At 61.6% G+C, this 17,082-nt stretch overlaps 1 protein-coding gene across 1 annotated transcript in view; it reads left to right on the top strand.

Moving 5' to 3' along the window:
* Nucleotides 1–11,779, top strand: part of sgsm3 (small G protein signaling modulator 3) — a 396,544-nt gene extending 384,765 nt beyond the window's left edge. The window contains exon 10 of the mRNA XM_070862088.1: nt 11,606–11,779. Within this exon, the coding sequence (XP_070718189.1) occupies nt 11,606–11,779 (174 nt within the window). The remainder of the gene's footprint in view (nt 1–11,605) is intronic.
* The last annotated feature ends 5,303 nt before the right edge of the window (nt 11,780–17,082 follow it).

The raw sequence follows: 17,082 nt of genomic DNA, 5'->3' as shown, positions 1-17,082 counted from the left end.
GTGTGGGGTGTCGGAGGGAGAGCAGTGTGTGGGGTGTCGGAGGGAGAGCGGAGTGTGGGGTGTCGGAGGGAGAGCGGTGTGTGGGGTGTCGGAGGGAGAGCGGGGTGTGGGGTGGGGGGGAGAGCAGTTTGTGGGGTGTCGGAGGGAGAGCGGGGTGTGGGGTCGGAGGGAGAGCGGGGTGTGGGGTCGGAGGGAGAGCGGGGTGTGGGGTGTCGGAGGGAGAGCAGTGTGTGGGGTGTCGGAGGGAGAGCAGTGTGTGGGGTGTCGGAGGGAGAGCGGGGTGTGGGGTGGGGGGGGGAGCGGTGTGTGGGGTGTCGGAGGGAGAGCAGTGTGTGGGGTGTCGGAGGGAGAGCAGTGTGTGGGGTGTCGGAGGGAGAGCGGGGTGTGGGGTCGGAGGGAGAGCGGTGTGTGGGGTGTCGGAGGGAGAGCGGGGTGTGGGGTTGGGGGGAGAGCAGTGTGTGGGGTGTCGGAGGGAGAGCGGGGTGTGGGGTGGGGGGGAGAGCAGTGTGTGGGGTGTCGGAGGGAGAGCAGTGTGTGGGGTGTCGGAGGGAGAGCGGGGTGTGGGGTGGGGGGGAGAGCAGTGTGTGGGGTGTCGGAGGGAGAGCGGGGTGTGGGGTGTCGGAGGGAGAGTGGGGTGTGGGGTGGGGGGGAGAGAAGTGTGTGGGGTGTCGGAGGGAGAGCAGTGTGTGGGGTGTCGGAGGGAGAGCAGTGTGTGGGGTGGGGGGGAGAGCAGTGTGTGGGGTGTCGGAGGGAGAGCGGTGTGTGGGGTGGGGGGGGAGAGAAGTGTGTGGGGTGTCGGAGGGAGAGCGGTGTGTGGGGTGTCGGAGGGAGAGCGGGGTGTGGGGTGTCGGAGGGAGAGCGGTGTGTGGGGTGGGGGGGAGAGAAGTGTGTGGGGTGTCGGAGGGAGAGCGGTGTGTGGGGTGTCGGAGGGAGAGCGGGGTGTGGGGTGGGGGGGGAGAGCAGTGTGTGGGGTGTCGGAGGGAGAGCGGTGTCTGGGGTGTCGGAGGGAGAGCTGGGTGTGGGGTGTCGGAGGGAGAGCGGGGTGTGGGGTGTCGGAGGGAGAGCGGGGTGTGGGGTGTCGGAGGGAGAGCGGTGTGTGGGGTGGGGGGGAGAGCGGGGTGTGGGGTGTCGGAGGGAGAGCGGTGTCTGGGGTGTCGGAGGGAGAGCGGTGTGTGGGGTGGGGGGGAGAGCACTGTGTGGGGTGTCGGAGGGAGAGCAGTGTGTGGGGTCGGGGGGAGAGCGGGGTGTGGGGTGTCGGAGGGAGAGCAGTGTGTGGGGTGTCGGAGGGAGAGCGGTGTGTGGGGTGTCGGAGGGAGAGCGGTGTGTGGGGTGTCGGAGGGAGAGCAGTGTGTGGGGTGTCGGAGGGAGAGCAGTGTGTGGGGTGTCGGAGGGAGAGCGGGGTGTGGGGTGTCGGAGGGAGAGCGGTGTGTGGGGTGTCGGAGGGAGAGCAGTGTGTGGGGTGTCGGAGGGAGAGCGGGGTGTGGGGTGTCGGAGGGAGAGCGGGGTGTGGGGTCGGGGGAGAGCGGTGTGTGGGGTGTCGGAGGGAGAGCGGGGTGTGGGGTGGGGGGGAGAGCAGTGTGTGGGGTGTCGGAGGGAGAGCAGTGTGTGGGGTGTCGGAGGGAGAGCAGTGTGTGGGGTGTCGGAGGGAGAGCGGTGTGTGGGGTGTCGGAGGGAGAGCGGTGTGTGGGGTGTCGGAGGGAGAGCAGTGTGTGGGGTGTCGGAGGGAGAGCGGGGTGTGGGGTGGGGAGGAGAGCGGTGTGTGGGGTGGGGGGGAGAGCGGTGTGTGGGGTGTCGGAGGGAGAGCGGGGTGTGGGGTGTCGGAGGGAGAGCGGGGTGTGGGGTGGGGAGGAGAGCGGTGTGTGGGGTGGGGGGGAGAGCGGTGTGTGGGGTGTCGGAGGGAGAGCGGGGTGTGGGGTGTCGGAGGGAGAGCGGGGTGTGGGGTTGGGGGGAGAGCAGTGTGTGGGGTGTCGGAGGGAGAGCAGTGTGTGGGGTGGGGGTGAGAGCAGTGTGTGGGGTGTCGGAGGGAGAGCGGGGTGTGGGGTGTCGGAGGGAGAGCAGTGTGTGGGGTGTCGGAGGGAGAGCGGGGTGTGGGGTTGGGGGGAGAGCAGTGTGTGGGATGTCGGAGGGAGAGCGGGGTATGGGGTGGGGGGGAGAGCAGTGTGTGGGGTGGGGGGGGAGAGCGGGGTGTGGGGTGTCGGAGGGAGAGCGGGGTGTGGGTGTCGGAGGGAGAGCGGGGTGTGGGGTGTCGGAGGGAGAGCGGGGTGTGGGGTCGGGGGGAGAGCAGTGTGTGGGGTGGGGGGGGAGAGCGGGGTGTGGGGTGTCGGAGGGAGAGCGGGGTGTGGGGTCGGGGGGAGAGCAGTGTGTGGGGTGGGGGGGAGAGCGGGGTGTGGGGTGTCGGAGGGAGAGCGGGGTGTGGGGTCGGGGGGAGAGCAGTGTGTGGGGTGTCGGAGGGAGAGCGGGGTGTGGGGTGTCGGAGGGAGAGCGGGGTGTGGGGTGTCGGAGGGAGAGCGGTGTGTGGGGTGTCGGAGGGAGAGCAGTGTGTGGGGTGTCGGAGGGAGAGCGGGGTGTGGGGTTGGGGGGAGAGCAGTGTGTGGGGTGTCGGAGGGAGAGCGGGGTGTGGGGTTAGGGGGGAGAGCAGTGTGTGGGATGTCGGAGGGAGAGCGGGGTATGGGGTGGGGGGGAGAGCAGTGTGTGGGGTGGGGGGGGAGAGCGGGGTGTGGGGTGTCGGAGGGAGAGCGGGGTGTGGGGTGTCGGAGGGAGAGCGGGGTGTGGGGTGTCGGAGGGAGAGCGGGGTGTGGGGTCGGGGGGAGAGCAGTGTGTGGGGTGGGGGGGGAGAGCGGGGTGTGGGGTGTCGGAGGGAGAGCGGGGTGTGGGGTCGGGGGGAGAGCAGTGTGTGGGGTGGGGGGGGAGAGCGGGGTGTGGGGTGTCGGAGGGAGAGCGGGGTGTGGGGTGTCGGAGGGAGAGCAGGGTGTGGGGTGGGGGGGAGAGCAGTGTGTGGGGTGTCGGAGGGAGAGCGGTGTGTGGGGTGTCGGAGGGAGAGCGGGGTGTGGGGTCGGGGGGAGAGCAGTGTGTGGGGTGTCGGAGGGAGAGCGGGGTGTGGGGTGTCGGAGGGAGAGCGGGGTGTGGGGTCGGGGGGGAGAGCGGGGTGTGGGGTCGGGGGGAGAGCAGTGTGTGGGGTGTCGGAGGGAGAGCGGGGTGTGGGGTCGGGGGGGAGAGCGGGGTGTGGGGTGTCGGAGGGAGAGCAGTGTGTGGGGTGGGGGGAGAGTAGTGTGTGGGGTGTCGGAGGGAGAGCGGTGTGTGGGGTGGGGGGGAGAGCAGTGTGTGGGTTCGGAGGGAGAGCGGTGTGTGGGGTGTCGGAGGGAGAGCGGGGTGTGGGGTGTCGGAGGGAGAGCGGGGTGTGGGGTGGGGGGGAGAGCAGTGTGTGGGGTGTCGGAGGGAGAGCGGTGTGTGGGGTCGGAGGGAGAGCGGTGTGTGGGGTGGGGGGGAGAGCAGTGTGTGGGGTGTCGGAGGGAGAGCGGTGTGTGGGGTGGGGGGGAGAGCAGTGTGTGGGTTGTCGGAGGGAGAGCGGGGTGTGGGGTCGGGGGGAGAGCGGGGTGTGGGGTGTCGGAGGGAGAGCGGGGTGTGGGGTCGGGGGGAGAGCAGTGTGTGGGGTGTCGGAGGGAGAGCAGTGTGTGGGGTGTCGGAGGGAGAGCGGTGTGTGGGGTGGGGGGGAGAGCAGTGTGTGGGGTGTCGGAGGGAGAGCGGTGTGTGGGGTGTCGGAGGGAGAGCGGTGTGTGGGGTGGGGGAGAGAGCAGTGTGTGGGGTGTCGGAGGGAGAGCAGTGTGTGGGGTGTCGGAGGGAGAGCGGTGTGTGGGGTGTCGGAGGGAGAGCGGTGTGTGGGGTGTCGGAGGGAGAGCGGTGTGTGGGGTGTCGGAGGGAGAGCGGTGTGTGGGGTGTCGGAGGGAGAGCGGTGTGTGGGGTGTCGGAGGGAGAGCGGTGTGTGGGGTGTCGGAGGGAGAGCGGGGTGTGGGGTGTCGGAGGGAGAGCAGTGTGTGGGGTGTCGGAGGGAGAGCGGGGTGTGAGGTCGGTGGGAGAGCGGGGTGTGGGGTCGGAGGGAGAGCGGTGTGTGGGGTGTCGGAGGGAGAGCGGGGTGTGGGGTGTCGGAGGGAGAGCGGGGTGTGGGGTGTCGGAGGGAGAGCGGTGTGTGGGGTGTCGGAGGGAGAGCAGTGTGTGGGGTGTCGGAGGGAGAGCAGTGTGTGGGGTGTCGGAGGGAGAGCAGTGTGTGGGGTTTCGTAGGGAGAGCAGTGTGTGGGGTGTCGGAGGGAGAGCAGTGTGTGGGGTGTCGGAGGGAGAGCAGTGTGTGGGGTGTCGGAGGGAGAGCAGTGTGTGGGGTGTCGGAGGGAGAGCGGTGTGTGGGGTGTCGGAGGGAGAGCGGTGTGTGGGGTGGGGGGGGAGAGCGGGGTGTGGGGTGGGGGGGGAGAGCAGTGTGTGGGGTGTCGGAGGGAGAGCGGGGTATGGGGTGGGGGGGAGAGCAGTGTGTGGGGTGTCGGAGGGAGAGCAGTGTGTGGGGTGTCGGAGGGAGAGCGGGGTGTGGGGTGTCGGAGGGAGAGCGGGGTGTGGGGTGTCGGAGGGAGAGCGGGGTATGGGGTGGGGGGGAGAGCGGGGTATGGGGTGGGGGGGAGAGCAGTGTGTGGGGTGTCGGAGGGAGAGCAGTGTGTGGGGTGTCGGAGGGAGAGCGGGGTGTGGGGTGTCGGAGGGAGAGCGGGGTGTGGGGTGTCGGAGGGAGAGCGGGGTGTGGGGTGTCGGGGGGAGAGCGGGGTGTGGGGTGGGGGGGAGAGCAGTGTGTGGGGTGTCGGAGGGAGAGCGGGGTGTGAGGTGTTGGAGGGAGAGCGGGGTGTGGGGTGTCGGAGGGAGAGCGGTGTGTGGGGTGTCGGAGGGAGAGCAGTGTGTGGGGTGTCGGAGGGAGAGCGGGGTGTGGGGTGTCGGAGGGAGAGCGGGGTGTGGGGTGTCGGAGGGAGAGCGGGGTGTGGGGTCGGGGGGAGAGCAGTGTGTGGGGTGTCGGAGGGAGAGCGGGGTGTGGGGTCGGGGGGGAGAGCGGGGTGTGGGGTGTCGGAGGGAGAGCAGTGTGTGGGGTGGGGGGAGAGTAGTGTGTGGGGTGTCGGAGGGAGAGCGGGGTGCGGGGTCGGAGGGAGAGCGGTGTGTGGGGTGTCGGAGGGAGAGCGGTGTGTGGGGTCGGAGGGAGAGCAGTGTGTGGGGTGGGGGGGAGAGCAGTGTGTGGGGTGTCGGAGGGAGAGCAGTGTGTGGGGTGTCGGAGGGAGAGCGGGGTGTGGGGTCGGGGGGAGAGCAGTGTGTGGGGTGTCGGAGGGAGAGCAGTGTGTGGGGTGTCGGAGGGAGAGCGGGGTGTGGGGTCGGAGGGAGAGCGGTGGGTGGGGTGGGGGGGAGAGCAGTGTGTGGGGTGTCGGAGGGAGAGCGGTGTGTGGGGTGGGGGGGAGAGCAGTGTGTGGGGTGTCGGAGGGAGAGCGGGGTGTGGGGTCGGAGGGAGAGCGGGGTGTGGGGTCGGAGGGAGAGCGGGGTGTGGGGTCGGAGGGAGAGCGGTGGGTGGGGTGGGGGGGAGAGCAGTGTGTGGGGTGTCGGAGGGAGAGCGGGGTGTGGGGTGTCGGAGGGAGAGCGGTGTGTGGGGTGGGGGGGAGAGCAGTGTGTGGGGTGTCGGAGGGAGAGCAGTGTGTGGGGTGTCGGAGGGAGAGCGGTGTGTGGGGTGGGGGGGAGAGCAGTGTGTGGGGTGTCGGAGGGAGAGCGGGGTGTGGGGTGTCGGAGGGAGAGCGGTGTGTGGGGTGGGGGGGAGAGAAGTGTGTGGGGTGTCGGAGGGAGAGCAGTGTGTGGGGTGTCGGAGGGAGAGCGGGGTGTGGGGTGTCGGAGGGAGAGCGGGGTGTGGGGTGTCGGAGGGAGAGCAGTGTGTGGGGTGTCGGAGGGAGAGCGGGGTGTGGGGTGTCGGAGGGAGAGCAGTGTGTGGGGTGTCGGAGGGAGAGCGGGGTGTGGGGTCGGGGGGAGAGCGGTGTGTGGGGTGTCGGAGGGAGAGCGGGGTGTGGGGTCGGGGGGAGAGCGGTGTGTGGGGTGTCGGAGGGAGAGCAGTGTGTGGGGTGTCGGGGGGAGAGCGGGGTGTGGGGTGTCGGAGGGAGAGCGGGGTGTGGGGTCGGGGGGAGAGCGGTGTGTGGGGTGTCGGAGGGAGAGCAGTGTGTGGGGTGTCGGAGGGAGAGCGGGGTGTGGGGTCGGGGGGAGAGCGGGGTGTGGGGTGTCGGAGGGAGAGCGGGGTGTGGGGTGTCGGAGGGAGAGCGGGGTGTGGGGTGTCGGAGGGAGAGCGGGGTGTGGGGTCGGGTGAGAGCGGGGTGTGGGGTTGGGGGGGGAGCGGGGTGTGGGGTGTCGGAGGGAGAGCGGGGTGTGGGGTCGGGGGGAGAGCAGTGTGTGGGGTGTCGGAGGGAGAGCGGGGTATGGGGTGGGGGGGAGAGCAGTGTGTGGGGTCGGGGGGAGAGCGGGGTGTGGGGTGTCGGAGGGAGAGCTGGGTGTGGGGCGTCGGAGGGAGAGCGGTGTGTGGGGTGTCGGAGGGAGAGCGGTGTGTGGGGTGTCGGAGGGAGAGCGGGGTGTGGGGTGGGGGGGGAGAGCGGGGTGTGGGGTGTCGGAGGGAGAGCGGGGTGTGGGGTGGGGGGGAGAGCAGTGTGTGGGGTGTCGGAGGGAGAGCAGTGTGTGGGGTGTCGGAGGGAGAGCAGTGTGTGGGGTGGGGGGAGAGCAGTGTGTGGGGTGGGGGGAGAGCAGTGTGTGGGGTGTCGGAGGGAGAGCAGTGTGTGGGGTGTCGGAGGGAGAGCAGTGTGTGGGGTGTCGGAGGGAGAGCGGGGTGTGGGGTGTCGGAGGGAGAGCGGGGTGTGGGGTGTCGGAGGGAGAGCGGGGTATGGGGTGGGGGGGAGAGCGGGGTATGGGGTGGGGGGGAGAGCAGTGTGTGGGGTGTCGGAGGGAGAGCAGTGTGTGGGGTGTCGGAGGGAGAGCGGGGTGTGGGGTGTCGGAGGGAGAGCGGGGTGTGGGGTGTCGGAGGGAGAGCGGGGTGTGGGGTGTCGGGGGGAGAGCGGGGTGTGGGGTGGGGGGGAGAGCAGTGTGTGGGGTGTCGGAGGGAGAGCGGGGTGTGAGGTGTTGGAGGGAGAGCGGGGTGTGGGGTGTCGGAGGGAGAGCGGTGTGTGGGGTGTCGGAGGGAGAGCAGTGTGTGGGGTGTCGGAGGGAGAGCGGGGTGTGGGGTGTCGGAGGGAGAGCGGGGTGTGGGGTGTCGGAGGGAGAGCGGGGTGTGGGGTCGGGGGGAGAGCAGTGTGTGGGGTGTCGGAGGGAGAGCGGGGTGTGGGGTCGGGGGGGAGAGCGGGGTGTGGGGTGTCGGAGGGAGAGCAGTGTGTGGGGTGGGGGGAGAGTAGTGTGTGGGGTGTCGGAGGGAGAGCGGGGTGCGGGGTCGGAGGGAGAGCGGTGTGTGGGGTGTCGGAGGGAGAGCGGTGTGTGGGGTCGGAGGGAGAGCAGTGTGTGGGGTGGGGGGGAGAGCAGTGTGTGGGGTGTCGGAGGGAGAGCAGTGTGTGGGGTGTCGGAGGGAGAGCGGTGTGTGGGGTGGGGGGGAGAGCAGTGTGTGGGGTGTCGGAGGGAGAGCGGGGTGTGGGGTCGGAGGGAGAGCGGGGTGTGGGGTCGGAGGGAGAGCGGTGGGTGGGGTGGGGGGGAGAGCAGTGTGTGGGGTGTCGGAGGGAGAGCGGGGTGTGGGGTGTCGGAGGGAGAGCGGTGTGTGGGGTGGGGGGGAGAGCAGTGTGTGGGGTGTCGGAGGGAGAGCAGTGTGTGGGGTGTCGGAGGGAGAGCGGTGTGTGGGGTGGGGGGGAGAGCAGTGTGTGGGGTGTCGGAGGGAGAGCGGGGTGTGGGGTGTCGGAGGGAGAGCGGTGTGTGGGGTGGGGGGGAGAGAAGTGTGTGGGGTGTCGGAGGGAGAGCAGTGTGTGGGGTGTCGGAGGGAGAGCGGGGTGTGGGGTGTCGGAGGGAGAGCGGGGTGTGGGGTGTCGGAGGGAGAGCAGTGTGTGGGGTGTCGGAGGGAGAGCGGGGTGTGGGGTGTCGGAGGGAGAGCAGTGTGTGGGGTGTCGGAGGGAGAGCGGGGTGTGGGGTCGGGGGGAGAGCGGTGTGTGGGGTGTCGGAGGGAGAGCGGGGTGTGGGGTCGGGGGGAGAGCGGTGTGTGGGGTGTCGGAGGGAGAGCAGTGTGTGGGGTGTCGGGGGGAGAGCGGGGTGTGGGGTGTCGGAGGGAGAGCGGGGTGTGGGGTCGGGGGGAGAGCGGTGTGTGGGGTGTCGGAGGGAGAGCAGTGTGTGGGGTGTCGGAGGGAGAGCGGGGTGTGGGGTCGGGGGGAGAGCGGGGTGTGGGGTGTCGGAGGGAGAGCGGGGTGTGGGGTGTCGGAGGGAGAGCGGGGTGTGGGGTGTCGGAGGGAGAGCGGGGTGTGGGGTCGGGTGAGAGCGGGGTGTGGGGTTGCGGGGGGAGCGGGGTGTGGGGTGTCGGAGGGAGAGCGGGGTGTGGGGTCGGGGGGAGAGCAGTGTGTGGGGTGTCGGAGGGAGAGCGGGGTATGGGGTGGGGGGGAGAGCAGTGTGTGGGGTCGGGGGGAGAGCGGGGTGTGGGGTGTCGGAGGGAGAGCTGGGTGTGGGGCGTCGGAGGGAGAGCGGTGTGTGGGGTGTCGGAGGGAGAGCGGTGTGTGGGGTGTCGGAGGGAGAGCGGGGTGTGGGGTGGGGGGGGAGAGCGGGGTGTGGGGTGTCGGAGGGAGAGCGGGGTGTGGGGTGGGGGGGAGAGCAGTGTGTGGGGTGTCGGAGGGAGAGTAGTGTGTGGGGTGTCGGAGGGAGAGCAGTGTGTGGGGTGGGGGGAGAGCAGTGTGTGGGGTGGGGGGAGAGCAGTGTGTGGGGTGTCGGAGGGAGAGCAGTGTGTGGGGTGTCGGAGGGAGAGCAGTGTGTGGGGTGTCGGAGGGAGAGCGGGGTGTGGGGTGTCGGAGGGAGAGCGGGGTGTGGGGTGTCGGAGGGAGAGCAGTGTGTGGGGTGTCGGAGGGAGAGCGGGGTGTGGGGTGTCGGAGGGAGAGCGGGGTGTGGGGTGTCGGAGGGAGAGCGGGGTGTGGGGTGTCGGAGGGAGAGCGGGGTGTGGGGTGTCGGAGGGAGAGCGGGGTGTGGGGTGTCGGAGGGAGAGCGGGGTGTGGGGTGTCGGAGGGAGAGCAGTGTGTGGGGTGTCGGAGGGAGAGCGGGGTGTGGGGTGTCGGAGGGAGAGCAGTGTGTGGGGTGTCGGAGGGAGAGCGGTGTGTGGGGTGTCGGAGGGAGAGCGGTGTGTGGGGTGTCGGAGGGAGAGCGGTGTGTGGGGTGTCGGAGGGAGAGCGTTGTGTGGGGTGTCGGAGGGAGAGCGTTGTGTGGGGTGTCGGAGGGAGAGCAGTGTGTGGGGTGTCGGAGGGAGAGCAGTGTGTGGGGTGTCGGAGGGAGAGCAGTGTGTGGGGTGTCGGAGGGAGAGCGGGGTGTGGGGTGTCGGAGGGAGAGCGGTGTGTGGGGTGTCGGAGGGAGAGCAGTGTGTGGGGTGGGGGGGAGAGCAGTGTGTGGGGTGTCGGAGGGAGAGCGGGGTGTGGGGTGGGGGGGAGAGCGGTGTGTGGGGTGTCGGAGGGAGAGCGGTGTGTGGGGTGTCGGAGGGAGAGCGGTGTGTGGGGTGTCGGAGGGAGAGCAGTGTGTGGGGTGTCGGAGGGAGAGCGGTGTGTGGGGTGGGGGGGAGAGCAGTGTGTGGGTTGTCGGAGGGAGAGCGGGGTGTGGGGTGTCGGAGGGAGAGCGGGGTGTGGGGTGTCGGAGGGAGAGCAGTGTGTGGGGTGGGGGGGAGAGCGGTGTGTGGGGTGTCGGAGGGAGAGCAGTGTGTGGGGTGTCGGAGGGAGAGCGGGGTGTGGGGTGTCGGAGGGAGAGCAGTGTGTGGGGTGGGGGGGAGAGCGGTGTGTGGGGTGTCGGAGGGAGAGCAGTGTGTGGGGTGTCGGAGGGAGAGCAGTGTGTGGGGTCGGGGGGAGAGCAGTGTGTGGGGTGTCGGAGGGAGAGCGGTGTGTGGGGTCGGGGGGAGAGCGGGGTGTGGGGTGTCGGAGGGAGAGCAGTGTGTGGGGTCGGGGGGAGAGCAGTGTGTGGGGTGTCGGAGGGAGAGCGGTGTGTGGGGTCGGGGGGAGAGCGGGGTGTGGGGTGGGGGGGAGAGCAGTGTGTGGGTTGTCGGAGGGAGAGCGGGGTGTGGGGTCGGGGGGAGAGCAGTGTGTGGGGTGTCGGAGGGAGAGCGGGGTGTGGGGTGTCGGAGGGAGAGCAGTGTGTGGGGTGTCGGGGGGAGAGCGGTGTGTGGGGTGGGGGGGAGAGCAGTGTGTGGGGTGTCGGAGGGAGAGCAGTGTGTGGGGTGGGGGGGGAGCGGTGTGTGGGTTGTCGGAGGGAGAGCGGGGTGTGGGGTCGGGGGGAGAGCAGTGTGTGGGGTGTCGGAGGGAGAGCGGGGTGTGGGGTCGGGGGGAGAGCAGTGTGTGGGGTGGGGGGGGAGAGCAGTGTGTGGGGTGGGGGGAGAGCAGTGTGTGGGGTGTCGGAGGGAGAGCGGTGTGTGGGGTGGGGGGGAGAGCAGTGTGTGGGTTGTCGGAGGGAGAGCGGGGTGTGGGGTTTCGGAGGGAGAGCGGTGTGTGGGGTGTCGGAGGGAGAGCGGGGTGTGGGGTGTCGGGGGGAGAGCAGTGTGTGGGGTGTCGGAGGGAGAGCGGGGTGTGGGGTGTCGGGGGGAGAGCAGTGTGTGGGGTGTCGGAGGGAGAGCAGTGTGTGGGGTGTCGGAGGGAGAGCGGTGTGTGGGGTGTCGGAGGGAGAGCGGTGTGTGGGGTGTCGGAGGGAGAGCAGTGTGTGGGGTGTCGGAGGGAGAGCGGTGTGTGGGGTGGGGGGGAGAGCAGTGTGTGGGGTGTCGGAGGGAGAGCGGGGTGTGGGGTCGGGGGGAGAGCAGTGTGTGGGGTGTCGGAGGGAGAGCGGTGTGTGGGGTGTCGGAGGGAGAGCGGGGTGTGGGGTGTCGGAGGGAGAGCGGGGTGTGGGGTGTCGGGGGGAGAGCAGTGTGTGGGGTGTCGGAGGGAGAGCAGTGTGTGGGGTGTCGGAGGGAGAGCGGTGTGTGGGGTGTCGGAGGGAGAGCGGTGTGTGGGGTGTCGGAGGGAGAGCGGTGTGTGGGGTGGGGGGGAGAGCAGTGTGTGGGGTGTCGGAGGGAGAGCGGTGTGTGGGGTGGGGGGGAGAGCAGTGTGTGGGGGGGATGTGGAGAGCAGTGAATTGGGGGGGCCGTGTAATGGGGTGGTTTAACGGTGGGAGTGCATCACTGGGCCGAGTCCTGTACTGCCAGTGGTTTTGTATTGTGGGTGAGACATTGCACCAAAACTTGCTTGGGTGGATGTGAATGATCCCATGGTGATGTTTGACAAAGATTCGTGAGTTATTCCAGTATCCTCTGTGAAAAAACGTCGCCAAAAGACAGCAACTGGTCATTGGGTCATTGATTGCTGTTTGCAGGATATTGCTGCCGTGATTGTTATTTTTGTTAATATAATAGCTTGTAAGGAGATATATAAACTGAAATTCATTGCTTCTTTAGGAAGAGGAGCTCATCCTGTCAGAAAATTCAGCTTCCATCTTCAACACATTATCGGACATTCCATCGCAGATTGAAGATGCTGAGTTCCTCATTAAGGTCAAGTCCTGTTCGAAACCTTTAAACTATCCTAAGTCAGGGCAGCTCAGAATAACATTCCTTTTGTTTGGAGAATAAACATTTATTGTGTGATGGAACCTGTTCTGCCAATCAGCAAGATCATGGCTGATCTGATCTTGGGCTCAACTCCACTTCCCTGCCTGCTCCCCAGAACCCTTTACTCCCTTAACTCCCTTATTGTTCAAAATCTCCACCTTAAATATATTCAATGACCCAGCCTCCACAACACTCTCGGGTGGAGAATTCCACAGATTCACGATCCTCTGAAAGAAGAAATTCCTCCTCATTTCTGTTTTAAATGGACGACCCCTTATTCTGAAACTATGCCCCCTGGTTGTAGATTCACCCACGAGTGGAAACATCCTCTCTGCATCTACCCTGTCAAGCCCCCTCATAATCCTATGTTTCAATAAGATCACACCTCATTCTTCTAAACTCCAGTGAGTATAGGCCCAACCTGCTCAACCTTTCTTCATAAGTTCGCTGCTTCATTTCAGGAATCAACCTCGTAAACCTTCTCTGAACTGCCTCCAATGCAAGTGTATCCCTTCTTAAATAAAGACATCAAAACTGTACGCAGTACTCCAGGTTGTGGTCTCACCAATACCCTGTACAGTTGTAGCAGGACTTCCCTGCTTTTATACCCTATTCTCCCTTGCAATAAAGGCCAACATTCCATTTGCCTCCATAATTATTTGCTCTATCTGCATGCTAACTTTTTGTGTTTCATGTATGAGGACCCCCATGTACCGCAACATTTTGTAGTCTCTCTCCATTTAATTAATAATTTGTTTTTTTATTCTTCCTCCCAAACGGATAACCTCACATTTTCCACATTATGCACCATCTGCCAAATGTTTGCCCACTCACTGAGCCTGTCTATATCCCTTTGCAGATTCTTTGTGTCCTCCTCACAATTTGCTTTGCCACCTATCTTTGTATCATCAGCAAATGTGGCTGCAACGCAGTCCGTCCCTTCATCCAAGTCATTAATATAGATTGTAAATAGTTGAGGCCCCAGCACTGATCCCTATGGCACCCCACTAGTCACTGTTTGCCAACTGGAAAATGACCCATTTATCCCGATTCTCTGTTTTCTGTTCGTTAGCCAATCCTCTATCCATGCTAATATATTAACCCCAACCCCGTGAGCTTTTACCTTGTGCAGTAATCTTTTATGTGGCACCTTATCGAATGCCTTCTGAAAATCCAAATACACAGTGGGCCCGAGTTTGGTCAAACCTAAGTTCCACCCAAGTACCGTCGAAAGGACCGCAAAGATCCTGACGGTACTTTGGGCGGAAGTTTGGTAGAAAAACGGGGGGAAAAGTGAGCATTACATGCCGATTCTGGGTGGCAACGGGCGGTAGGTCGGATTCTGGGTTGTAAATGCGATCCTTGGCAAAGTAACACCGAGAATAGAGTCGGGCCCAGGGAGGGGGGAACGGGAAAAAAAATCTTCAACATATGGGGAAAAAAAGCTACCACAAATCCTTCAGAGGACCCTATCCATCAAAATCACTGTGAAAGAAATGAAGAAAACAAGTGCACTAACGTCTTCTTATAGGTCTGAATACTCACTGTTCAGGTCAGACCTGCCTCCATGTGGTGGTCTCTTCTGCTGCTGGAGCGGAGGAGCGCCCGGACCAATCTGGGGAGTGAGTGGTCGGAAGGACTTTTGTCGGTGTTGTACGCGGGCGGTCCCCAGCGGTCTTCCCTCCCCGCCGGCAGCACGACCTGACCAAACTTGCTCGGAGGGGAGAGCGCCCAGAAAGCATGGAGACCACCAAGAAAACTCGGCGGCAGCTGGCAGCAAGTCCCCCAAATTCGGGCCCAATATCTGCTGCTTCCCCCTTATCCACCCTGCTCATTACATCCTCAAAGAACTCCAGCAAATTTGTCAAACACGCTTTCCCTTTCATAAAACCATGCTGACTGACTGACTGTATTTTGTATCACTCTTCATGGTAGCAGACACTAAAAACATCTCAATAATGGATAATCAAGGGGCTATAGGGAGGGAGGAACTTAAAACAATCACTATGACTAAAGAAAAAATACTCGGTAAAATAATGGGACTGAAGGTGGATAAGTCCCCTGGACCTGATAGCTTACATCCTAGGGTCTTGAGAGAGGTGCCTGTAGAGATAGTGGATGCATTGGTTGTAATCAATTCCCTGGATTCTGGGGCGGTCCCAGCGAATTGGAAAACCGTAAATGTAACGCCTCTATTTAAAAAAGGAGGCAGACAGAAAGCAGGAAACTATAGACCAGTTAGCCTAACATCTGTCGTTGGGAAAATGTTGGAGTCCATTATTAAGGAAGCAGTAGCAGGACATTTGGAAAAGCATGATTCAATCAAGCAGAGACAGCATGGTTTTATGAAAGGGAAATCATGTTTGACAAATTTGCTGGAGTTCTTTGAGGATGTAACGAGCAGGGTGGATAAGGGGGGACCAGTGGATGTGGGTGTATTTGGATTTCCAGCAGGCATTTGATAAGGTGCCACATAAAAGGTTACTGTAAAAGAAAGTTGTTTACGGTGTTGGGGGTAATATATTAGCATGGACAGAGGATTGGCTAACTAACAGAGTCGGGATAAATGGGTCATTTTCCGGTTGGCAGTGACTCGTGGGATGCCGCAGGGATCGGGGTCCTCAACTATTTACAATCTATATTAATGACTTGGATGAACGGACCGAGTGTAATGTAACCAAGTTTGCTGATGATACAAAGATGGGTGGGAAAGTAAATTGTGAGGAGGACACAAAAAATCTACAAAGGGATATAGACAGACTGTGAGTGGGCAAAAATTTGGCAGGTGGAGTATAATGTGGGAAAATGTGAGGTTATCTACTTCGGCAGAAAAAATAGGAAAGCAAATTATAATTTAAATCGAGAAAAATTGCAAAGTGCTGCAGTACAGAGGGACCTAGGGATCCTTGCACATGAAATACAAAAAGTCAGTATACAGGTACAGAAAGTGATCAGGAAGGCAAATAGAATGTTGGCCTTTATTGCAAGGGGGATAGAGTATAAAAGCAGAGAAGTCCCACTACAACTGTACAGTGTATTGGTGAGGCCACACCTGGAGTACAGCGTACAGTGTTGGTCTCCGTATATAAGAAAAGATATACTTGCATTGGAGGCTGTTCAGAGAAGTTTCACTCGGTTGATTCCAGAGATGAGGGGGTTGACTTATGAGGAAAGGTTGAGTAGGTTGAGCCCATACACATTGAATTTCAGAAGAATGAGAGATGATCTTATCGAAACATATAAGATAATGAGGGGGCTCGACAAGTTGGATGCAGAGAGGATATTTCCACTCATAGGGGAAACCAAAACTAGGGGACATAGTCTTAGAATAAGGGGCAGCCCATTTAAAATTGAGATGAGAAGGAATTTCTTCTCTGAGGGTTGTAAATCTGTGGAATTCTCTGCCCCAGAGAGCTGTGGAGGCTGGGTCATTGAATATATTTAAGGCAGAGATAGACAGATTTTTGAGCAATAAGGGGTTATGGGGAGCGGGCAAGGAAGTGGAATTGAGTCCATCAGCCATGATCTTATTAAATGGTGGAGCAGGCTCGAGGGGCCAGGTGGCCTACTTCTGCTCCTATTTCTTATGTTCTTATGTTATTTTGATTTTCTAAATGTCCTGCTACTACTTCCTTAATAATGGACTCCAGAATTTTCCCAATGACAGATGTCAGGCTAATAGGTCTATAGTTTCCTGCTTTCGGTCTCCCTCCTTCAAAAGTGGTGTTAGATTTGCGATTTTCCAATCCACTGGGACCAGAATCCAGGGAATTTTGGTAGATTAAAACCAATGCATCCACTATCTCTGCAGCCACTTCTTTTAAGGCCCTAGGATGCAGGCCATCAGGTCCAGGGGACTTGTCCGCCTTTAGTCCCATTAATTTGCCTAGTACTTTTTCTCTAGTGAAAGTGATTGTTTTAAGTTCCTTCCTACCTGTAGCTTCTTGTTTATCTATTATTATTATTGGGATGCTTTTAGTGTCTTCTACCGTGAAGACCGATACAAAATATTTATTCAAAGTCTCTGCCATTTCCCTGTTTCCCATTATTAATTCCCCAGTCTCATCCTCTAAGGGACCAATGTTTACTTCAGCTGCTCTCTTCCTTTTTATTTACGTGTAGAATCTCTTACTGTCTGTTTTTATATTTCTTGTTGGTTTACTCATAATCTATTTTCTCCCTCATTTTTTTAATTGTCCTTTGCTGGTTTCTAAAGATATCCCAATCTTCTGCCCTACCGCTAATATTCACAACACTGTACGCCTTTGTTTTCAATTTGATTCCATCCTTAACTTCCTTAGTTCGCCACGTATGGTTCATCCTTTTCTCAGAGTCTTTCTTTCTCACTGGAATATATCTTAGAGCGTTATGAAATTAGGGAAGCAAAAAGAGTGCATGAAAAAGTACTGGCAAGTTGAATCAAAGAAAACCCAAAGATGTTTTTCAGTTACTTAAAGAGTAAGAGGATAACGAAGGAAAGAGTAAGGCCTATCGGGGACCAAAATGGTGATCAGTGTGTGGAGGCAGCGGATGCTGGGTTAGGTACTCAATGAATACTTTGCGGCTGTCTTCACAAAAGAGGAGGAAGATAGTGAAATATTGGATGGGATAAACCAAGTGAGAGAGGAAGTATTAAGGGGTTCAGCATCCTTGAAAGTAGATAAATAGCCAGGACATTTTGAAATATGTCCGAGGCTATTAAAAGGAGCAAGAGAGGATATTGCGGAGGCTCTGGCCATCATTTTTCAATGAATGTAGCTATTTGCACTGGAAAATGCTCTGCTCGGCTCTCAATGATCACATGACCTGATTGTCGATTGGTCCCCTTGGAGGATAAGCCACACCCAGAAGTTTCTCTCGAATGTGTAATTGGAACCACCCAGCCCAAGTTCTGAGTGACTTTGCAAAGTGTAATTCAAGCCATTCTGACTTCAGACCCCAATCAGGATAGAGCTTCCCATCCCAGCCCAAGTTCTTTACCAGCCCAAGTTCTTTACCACCCCAGCCTTAGTTCATGCCTCCCTCAGCCCAAATTCATGTCTGCCCCCGCAGCCCAAATTCATGTCTGCCCCAGCCGAAGTTCCTTTCCCCCGCGCCCATTCCAAGTTCATGGCCCCCTCCAACCCATGTTCCTTACAACCCCCCCCCCCCAACCCTCGCCCCACCCCACCATATATGCGACATTGTTTGTGGGTCATGGATTGTTAACAGGGACATTGGATATGAAATAAATAGTGACAATGTTGTGATTCCCGGATTTCATCCACTCCAATGATATCACTTGTCATGCGCCGAGCCGTCCGAGAAATTGGGTGTGGGTGTAA

Source organism: Pristiophorus japonicus, chromosome 19 (genome assembly GCF_044704955.1).
Source record: "Pristiophorus japonicus isolate sPriJap1 chromosome 19, sPriJap1.hap1, whole genome shotgun sequence".
In the NCBI taxonomy this organism is placed as follows: domain Eukaryota; kingdom Metazoa; phylum Chordata; class Chondrichthyes; family Pristiophoridae; genus Pristiophorus; species Pristiophorus japonicus.
Note: the sequence above shows the minus strand (reverse complement) of the source record. Positions and strands in the feature narration are given on the sequence as shown.